Source organism: Symphodus melops (assembly GCF_947650265.1).
Source record: "Symphodus melops genome assembly, chromosome: 22".
Lineage (NCBI taxonomy): Eukaryota > Metazoa > Chordata > Actinopteri > Labriformes > Labridae > Symphodus > Symphodus melops.
Window position 1 is genome coordinate 17,390,248 of NC_136712.1, and position 9,838 is coordinate 17,400,085.

Genomic DNA, 9,838 nt, shown 5'->3' on the forward strand with positions numbered 1-9,838 from the left:
ATATCCACAGGTCCTGTTTGTGCATGTGTGAGCGTAAACCAGAATCGACCTCAGGGAACATTAAGTATGCTTTCCTGCAGCGGCCAAACTGTTACAATTATTACACTTTTAACAACATTTTATGACATTTATGCTGAGACTAAAACGATCCAAGTCAATAGAAGACCTGAACTCATCTGTCACATGATTTAAATGAATGTACGTAGCTTGTGCTGTTGAAACCATCCTTACACTTGAGGACATTTCTCTATCTGCTTTAGCAGTAGCTGATGCTGCATGTCTGACCCAACCAAAGACAAAGCCTCCTCACCATTTCATGTCATCATTTAAAAAGGGTCCTCCTGAAACAAAAAGGCAAAATCACAACCGGTTACCTTCAGTAATATAAGTACCCCCCTAAAAAAAAAAAACATACAAAAAAACCATCTACATATAAGCGTGAAACAATAAACGGAAGCAGTTTGTGAGTTTTGTGTTGATCTCATGATTGTCAGTCTCTTTTCGTATGAATCAACATCACGAGGTCTCGAAGTGGAGACAAAGAAAAATGATAATTAATTAGACACGCATGCATAGTCGTGTTTGGATGTAAAACCGTGCCAGAAGTTCGAACGTCTACAATATATATTTGAATATTCTGTAGACTCATCCCATCCCACAGCATTAGTATAAGTAATCATATAAGTATGAGGAAAAATGTAAGACTTTAATGGATGGATGTTGTCATGAAATGATATTCTTCTCTGGTTTACTCGATTAGACAAAAGAGAAGCAGTGTGGGTGAAAACGGTAGCACATTTCCTCCACACAGGCAGACCCTTAAAAAAACCCTTTTCAATCCAAATATTCATTTTTCATCAATGGTTGTCTTCCATGCACTGTGTCCAGGTATATCCATATACTGCTTTTCCTGTTGCAGGTTGCACGAGGGCTGGAGCACATCCCAGCTTTCACTGGCCGAGAGGCGGGATCAAACCCTGGACTGTTAGCCCAGCCAATCACAGGGCTCAAAAACACACTCACGTTCAATTTAGAGTAACCGAGCACGTCTTTGGACCGTGGGAGGAAGTTTGAGTAGAGAGAGAGAACCCAGACATGCACGTGGAGAACATGCTCCACACCGAAAAGCTCATGCCCGATTTGATTTGAACCAGGAACCTTCAGACTGTGGGCCAACAGTGCTAACCTCAATTCAATTAAAAGAAAAACCCTGCACCACAGATCCAGGTAAGTTTTGTCAAACTATCTCCATTAGTCGTTTAACTGCATGAGACAAATGGACAGTAGTGAGTCTGAGTTCAACTGTGTTTGACAAGTTATTTGTAAAGGCAATAGGCAGGTGACTGTAGCCCACTCTAAAGGCAGAATGAGTAGAATTTATGGCTAAACGCAGGAACAAATGGCACCATTTAAAGTTAAAAGCTTCAGAGGTGAAAGTGAAGAGAGAGACTTGCTGCTGTTAGCGAGAGGGGAAAAAATCAAACCTCTTATCTCGTCATTACACAAAACATGAGCGCCTCACACCTTCTACCTTTTATGTAGTGTGTATATATATATATATATATATATATATATATATATATATATATATATATATATATATATATATATATATATATATATATATATATATACTTTAAATGTTTGGACTCAGCATGACAGCAGGTGCAACCCAAAACGATAAATAGTATTGTCAAAAACAGAGAAGATTAAAATGTTAGAAAAAGTGTGGTCTGAACTTTATGGGCTCTATTTTCATGTCAGCACAAAGTCGAATGCAGCTTAGGCCTTGTTATATGTAAATGTGCTTTAGGGACTTCAAGTCAGCGTACAGACTGACGTGTCCCCATTAGAGGGGGACATGTCGGGGTGGGGGGATCCCAGCTGTCACTGGGTCAGTCAATGACAGGGCTGACATATAGAGACAGCCAGCTAGACTCCCCCCTCACTTAAACAGCCTGTCTTTGGACTGTGTGGGGAAACTGAAGCACGGGGGGAATGTATGTAATATATGAAAGGGAATTGAACCAGGAACCTTCTAGCTGTGAGGCAATAGCCGTAACCTCTGCGTGTCCAGATAAGTCAAATCCTGTGGAAGTTTAACTGCTAGAGAGCAATGGAACATGAATTTCCTCCTTAGAGATTGATATAGTCAGTCTTCTCTTTGTTATGTTGACATGTGAACCCCTGTGGACAGATAAATAACCAATATGTTCACAGAGACACCACCTCCCACTCATGTCCTGGTGTTAATGAAAACACAATGGGTGGTGATAATTCAAGACCACTTGCACGTTTCTTCAAACCTGTCAGGAGATGATAAGTGAAGAGGAGGAGGACAAATACGATCATAAACATTAAGTCTGAAGCCCCACGTGATAAGTCCAACACCTGCCAACCTGTAACAGGTTCAATAAGCCCAACGAGGTGATCACACTCTGAGGTCATCAGCTGCTGTTTCCACGTCTGGATGTGAGCACACTCACAGAAGAGGGGCGGCGTTCGTAGCCAGTTACTAATCACAAACACGAACAAGTGTTCGTGCAGCAGCCAGCCAATCGACCTCCACAAATACATACAACGCACAAGGAACCACATAGTCAGGGCTAGAGGGAAAGAGCTGCACAATTCAGGGAGCACAACTTCTCCCAAACTCTTATGAAACACTCCTCCATCATCAGGAAGTAGATCCGACAATAATTAAAGGTGTGTATTCCAATAAGAGTGTTTCTGCAGCAAGATGGGAACCAAATAACACAAATCTCAAAACAAAATCAAAAATGGCTCCTGTCTTAGAAATAGATTGAAAGTCAGTATGTGGAGAGTGGACACAGTTTTTAAGGGCGCTCTGTTCAGCTTCGTTCACTGACGTACCGGGTCGAGAGGAGTGGAGGATGTTCATCTCTTCACCTGGAGTTAGCCCTCTCCCTCACATCTGCAAACTGAACCTGTACGTGCAACAACAGCAGACAGCAGTGGATATGTCCTGCGTGAAACATACTTTGTGCTGCATCATGAAAATAGAGCCCGTCGTCTTTCTGTTAGAGAGCATCATCTAAATGCAATATGTGCTCTGATGTGAATGCAAAAAGCCTTTTAGAGCGAAAGCTTTTCTGATAATAAATAATCACAATAATCTGTCTGTACAGTGTGCTGAGTTCATTCGGGCCTGTTGCGTCTCCTGAGGCCCGACGCCGCCTGCTCCGCGCCGATCTCCTCAATGTTTGTCTCACACGAGCTCTCTAACGAAGGCATCAGCTCCGACTCCTCCGACTCTTCCTCCCCATCTTCTTCTGCACCTCCGTCTTTTCCAACGTCCTCCTCTTCCCCTTCAGGCTTCTCCGGGCCGAGCTCCTTCATCGCCTCCCCTTCTGTTGCAGCTTCATCGTCCGCTTCCAAACGCTTTTCGTAGGCTTTCCCATGAGCCTCCGCTGCTCCTCCGCAGGTCTGCTCGTCTACCAGAGAGGCGTCTGCTGTCACCGAGCTTTCTCTGGCTCCGAGCGACTCAATGAGCTCGTCCAGATTACGCCCGCAGGATGCCTCTGAAAGTCAGAAAAAACAACTCCATATAGATAATCAACAGGGAATAAAGGCGTAACATCTCTACTACATGACAGACTGGCGAGATCAACTTTTACAAAAGCTTTTGGTTCGAGGACTTTTATTTTGACGTGAGTTTGGCTGATGCTTCTTTGGAAGCAGCGTTGACCATATTTGGAAGATATAGAGGAGTGAGGAGTCCGCTCAGCCAGCACCAGCTCGGTCGCCAAGGTGCATCAATTATTTTACACAACCATTGAATTAATCTGGATGATTATTTTTCGATGGCTGAAAAAGGCTTTAAAAATGTACGACGTGAAAGATGAACAGCTCAGCTCCTCAGTGCGTCCAAAGGTTGTCAAACTCTTTCATCGTTTTTGGTAGCACACGCTTTAGAGCCACACGTGCTCCAGATCTACGGCCAAATTATCAACCCGAAGCTGCAAAAGCGAGGGACAAAAAAAAAAGGTCGAGAAACAGCTGTGAATGAAAACACTGACACAAAACAGAGGAGAGAGACGGTTTGTGCTTCACAGCGTTTACGCTCTTTAAAACAAACAAACGCAGCCTGCTCTGCTTTCTGTCTTCACCATATCTCCTGATACGCCTCTTTATCTGCTAATGGGACCACGGCTTACTAAACAAGCATCCTGCTCAGCTGAAGAAGACTTCTGAGCCCAGTCTAAAAGCTTTCCTGGGGTAATACATCAACTAAGACGTAGATTCTCTCTTTCTAATGTGAAAGCACTCAGGAGCCTCATTCACACACGTTTTTCACTCTGACCTCATCTGAAGTTTCTCCTGCCAGCTTTCAGAGTCAGAGCGAGCAGCGCGGTATGATGCGAGAGACGGACATGTACATTCATCAGTCAGTGACCAGAGGCCGTCTGCATGATGTTATGTGTTCGCCAGGTTGATGTTCTCCGCTCTTTGGTGATTGTGTTGAGCGACAGACGGCACTGATAGAGACGGATGTTTAAACAACCAGACCAGAAGGATTTCAGAAGCAGTCCTCCGGAGATTCACTACAAATGTTCAGGAATGCATCATTTGCAAATGGAACTTTAACTACCACACAATTAAAGACACTTTCACATTGGCTGCATGTTTGATCACAAAAAGTTAGATCTTCATCTTATTAAAATAAAAAGGCCAGAAGTCAAGATCCTCTATGAGCAATGTTCTTTAAGTTTACTCATTAAAATCTGTGTGGAATTTATTTCCATGATTAAAAGAGAATAAAGAGCTCGTATGCATAAAGATGCTTTTTCCCTCTCGATTGTAAACACTCACTCTGCAGTGAAGTAACTCTCACACACTACAGAGAGGACGACAGCCTCTGATTTGAAGCCACTCTGCAGCTTTTCATTTGAACAGCGAGGCAGTGAGGTTCAATCGGAAATTGCACCCAAAGAGAGGACGATGGAAAGCTACAGGAAATGTGAAATAAACGGCCTGATGTCAGACGAGAGTAAGCGGTTATTCTGCTAATGAGCTGAGTGCAGTGGAACATTGTGTACATAAAGCACCGATTGTCAAGATGACCAACAAAGGAGGAGGAGGGGCGGAGTCTGCACAAAACAGAAAAAACACGAGCAGACGGTTAAACTTCTTTCATCCTGACTCAAACAGGAAGGTTTAAAAAGAAACGTACCGCAGTATATACGTGTATATATTTAGTGATAAACTGTGGCACTGTGTAGTGCAGCTCCAGTCTGTGCACGTGTCCATTCAAGGCAAACACATCAGCAGCAGGTGGACTGTGTTGGTTTTACACAATGACTCATTTCAGCGACGTGAACGACTGCACATTCAGAGCGCAAAACAACCCGCCGGATACAAAAGGAGTGTCAGTGTGCACAAGTCGTTAATCAGCCTAATGTTTGACCCAAGTCGCCCCCACACTTTAAATTAAAATAAAACCCATCAAACCAAAGAAAGATGCAAAGATTGTTTTTCTCCTGTTAAAGTTTAGTTTGAAGCCACATGGACACCTTTGTTTTGTAAGCTCAAACCAGGCGATAACAACACACTACATCACAGCCTGCACAGAAAATGGCCAATCACAATAAAATATGGGCGGGGCTACTGATATCAGCTTTGTCAACATCCATCATGGAGGAGAAACTCGTCGGCCCCGTCTGGTCAGGGTTACGAACGTCCAGGTCGAGAGCTGCTGCTAATACCACAACATGATTCCTTTACATTACAATATTTACTTTTAATAACGAAGCTATTAAAGGCGACATCCTTCTCATGTTGTCATATCAGGTCTCTAATTTAAAATACAACGTTGTGGTAAAGGTGTATTGGGAACGTTGCAGCTGTTCTTCTTTTTGAAAATTAGACTTCCACCACATTCATCAGATTAAAATGAGATGCAAACACTTTTCTTTACATGGATCTCAATGTGGCTGCGTTGGTAAAAATTCAAATGTTGGTTTATCACGACACGCAATACTGATGGCACGCCGACACGTTGTGCAAGTCGCGGCAGCAGCTTGAATCGCGGCTGCTCCTGGTCTGTTAGAACACTGTATGTTTGAGTGGCTGTGTAACAGAGTCACAGACAGACCACGGTGCAGCAGAGTGAATAGAGTTCATGCATTCATCAAGTTTGAGGGAAATATAGAACATGATTCAGTCAAAAGTGTGAACACGGTCAAAGAATGGATGTGCCTACCGTTGAGGTTGAGGGGCGGACAGTCCATTCCTCTCTTCTTCATCAGGTAGCGGATGGTCTGAAGTTGAGACATGATCTCGTTCTTCTGGTCCTGAGCCACTGACTTCACGCTGCAGAGAGAAGACGCACAAGTAGTGACAACACCGCCTCTTAGCAGGTGCTTAGCTTACCTGTCTGACTGCTGGTTAGGTTTTTGTTTCAAGTAGAGCCAGATCAATTATCACCCGATATCATGTCGGGATCGGCTGATTTCATCACAGATATTAGAAGACTTATTTACCAATTAAATAGCATTACATTTACGTTTCATTATATAACACTAGCAGTTCTCTTTTATCAGCCGATGGCACGAACCAGCCTGATCAAACTCCAGAGAGTCAAGCAATGACGCAAATACATGCACAGTTATTTGATAACTGCACTTGGTATCAACACATTAAAAGTGTCCATTTAAATCCACGTCGTTACAGATTTCATTGATTGGCTGATATATCTGTATCAGTAACTTGTAATGGTGCCATGTACGATATGAAACATAATTGTTGCTATTTAATGTATTGCACCAGAGTTAGCTTAGAGCTAGCTTACATCTGCAGTCCCTCTGCGATGTCGGTCAAACCAGCATGTCGCACCAAAATATTCTGTCCTCCCGACATGTTGCTCCAGCTGAGGAGGACAGTTGGGATCATTTACCCAATGGGGTAAATGTTTTTGCAATTATTTCTAAACCATGTAAGTTCAGGGCAATATTGTTCGCCAGCTAATCAGCGTAGCCTTCGACGTGGTCGACGGGATGGGACGATATGGTGCTGTCCTCGATATGTGGCTGTTGTTTGGTTGGCTGAAAATCATTCTGCCGGTGATCGAAGGAAATATGCTGGAAGAGTGACGTGGCGTTTTCTGATCGTTGGCAGTTATTGATTCATCGATCTGTATAGAATCTAAAGCACGGGGGGAGTTAGTCTGATAGAGGAGGAGGATTTTGGATAAAGGTTCAAGGGGACAGGGAAAAGGACGGGTTTGTCTTCATACCAGCAGGTGACTAACTAATAGCAAGTCTATTTCTCACAACTGAAAAAAACTCACAATTATTCTCTAACTACACACGTCAACCTACCGGCCTGATTGTCTTAAACTTCAAGCCCCTTGCTCTTTATTTTCTCCTTCAGCTTGAGAAAGGAAACAGACTTGACAAGAAGGAAATGAAGTGAAGGAAAGGTTGAACACACTTATTAGAGGAAGTGACGAAGTATGAAAGGAAATATGAAATATAAATTAAATTCTCTCGTTTTCTGACTACTCAAAGTGTTTCTACACCGCAGCTCTCTTCCACACATTCACACACTGATGGCAGAGGCCTGACAGTGACCTGATTTGAACTGCAGGCCTGACAGAGCAGAAGCGACAGCGACAGGTGAGAACAGGTGAGCGAGCTTCATCTTGCACGATTGTTTACACAAAGTAGAAAAGCCGCGGTCCACAGAGTGCGTGTGACGCCTGGCCGTGATTATGACTCACCAGTTAGTGAGCGGGTCGAGCTGCGTGAGGATGGAGTTCAGCATCCTCTCCGTCTGCGCTAACCTTTGTTCCAGCTCGTTCAACTGGTTTTCTGCACACACACACACACACACGAAAGAAAACCAAACACACGAAGAAAAACAACCACCCGTGAATTACTCTCTGTAACCAAATACATGTCTGACCAAAGAACACACACATGCAAACACAAAACTCCTGTGCATGCTATACACACCTGCCTCCACTGACTTTTTGGCTCCTTTTGTGATTTTGATCTTCTGTGCTTGGTCATCCGAGGACTTGATCTGTATGAGGCATGAACACACATTTTGCACATCATGTTGGCCCTTGAAACTATTCAATTCTGTCTATGTGTTTTGTGTCTTTAAATACCTTCAAAAACTTGTAAGCTGCAAACACTCCCACCCCGATGGCATAGAGAGGCATCAGTGTGAACACGTAGCCTTTGTTGTTGTTGTTGTTGGATTTGTACTTGTCGTTCTTCAGCTCTTGTTCCATCAGCTTCTTCATCTGCTGCATGTTCTCAGGGCTCTGAGGGGAACCAGGGGCGTTCGCGTTGATGGACTGATCTCTCACTGCGCCCGGACCCGGACCTGCTGCTGTGAACACACAATACCACGGCGGGACAGGCGGTGAGGAATCCTGGAGATAAAAACTCAACCTGGATAAAAGCTTTCTCAGAGCTTCACATGAGCTGAATGTGAAATCTCCCTGAAGAGCGTATTCACACTTGTCCCTCACAGCACAAGTTTCCCTTGTCAGAAGGTCTCAGGAGACGAGACAGGGAGCGACAAATGTGCAACAATCCGAGATGACGACAGAGCCAGAGTGCAGCAATAAACTCACACGAAATATGATCCTCCACCTTCAAAACAGCTCCCTCGGCTTTAGTACAAAATCTACAAATACAGATAGTAGTAGTAGTAGTTCTTAGTGCAGGTTAAAGGAAAGTAAACCTCTAAAAGTGAATGTTGCAAGAAGCTGCAGATGTAACTGTGACTGACCTGCATTATAAAAGTAGCATTCATATTGTGTAGATTGAGGTCTATTAGAGAAACATGTGCACACTAGATGAGTTTATATCGCGATAATAAATTGCTTTACGTATACTGGTGGAGAGGTCTTAAAGCAAAACCTCTTATCGTGTGTAAAATAGCACGAGCGCTCAGTAAAGAGGCGCTCGAGGCGCAACGAGCAGGCGCAGTGGACGCGTGTCGCTGCGTGACGCGTCCTTTTTAGGTGACAGTGAAGTTTTTTTTGTTACCTTTACGGCCGTAGCGAGGGTCAAATCTGGACTCCTTCGTCCCGGACCCACCGCCGACACCAAACATCCTGGGCAGGACGATAAACGTGAAGAGCACGGCCGTGAAAGCCAGGCCGATTTGATGAGATGTTGACAAAACCATCGTCTCGTGAGCACACAGCAGCAAGAGCGCGAGGAGGCCAACAAATGTGCTGCGCGTGAAGGCTGAAGAGTCCGGATACGGAGGTTCGAGCTACAAATACAAGGTAAACAACGTTATAGTAGCGAGCTGTATGTCGCCTCTCCTGTCTCCTCCTCAAACAGCTGTGCAGAACTGCGCCGCAGTGACGTCACTAACCGGGACTTCTGGTGTGGACCCTTTCAAAATAAAGCCATCAAACGTCGTCTTTCATGTATCTTGTTTGGCTGTGAGTTTAGCATACAAAATGAATACAAATAAAATAAAGAATCATAACAACTATAATAACAGCTATAATCATTATACTAGTATTATTATTTTATTTTCTTGCTTGTTTTGTGTGTTATTATTTTCTCCTTTGTATGGTTATGTTATTGTAGTGTGTGTGTGTGTGTGTGTGTGTGTGTGGGGGGGGGGGGGGGGTGGGGGTGGGGGTGGGGAGGGGTGTGTGTGAGTGTTGACATCAAGAAAAAAATCCTTAATTTCCTTAATGACCATTGTATGTCATGATACCTATTGAATTAATAAAGAGATATATTGAAATAATAATCCTAATAATAGTTGCCAATACTGTTTCTACTACAGACTGTATACAAATATTTGTTACAGTAAATAGTTATAGTAATTTTTGTTA

At 43.6% G+C, this 9,838-nt stretch overlaps 1 protein-coding gene across 2 annotated transcripts; it reads right to left on the reverse strand.

The window, feature by feature from the left end:
* Positions 1–270: 270 nt before the first annotated feature.
* LOC306818021 (uncharacterized protein) lies at positions 271–9,393 on the reverse strand. 2 transcript variants are annotated; one of them, XR_013778117.1, is made up of 7 exons: positions 9,027–9,393; positions 8,135–8,361; positions 7,977–8,046; positions 7,742–7,832; positions 6,224–6,333; positions 2,875–3,542; positions 271–341 (listed from the first exon to the last, which is right to left on the reverse strand). XR_013778117.1 is itself a non-coding variant. In XM_079335357.1 (6 exons), the coding sequence occupies exons 1-6, from the start codon at positions 9,166–9,168 to the stop codon at positions 3,160–3,162; spliced, it is 1,023 nt and encodes a 340-aa protein (XP_079191483.1). In that variant the 5' UTR covers positions 9,169–9,393; the 3' UTR covers positions 1,642–3,159. The 2 variants fall into 2 exon arrangements, 1 of the variants encoding a protein (XP_079191483.1); XM_079335357.1 differs by lacking the exon at positions 271–341 and having other exon boundaries at positions 1,642–3,542.
* Positions 9,394–9,838: the final 445 nt, after the last annotated feature.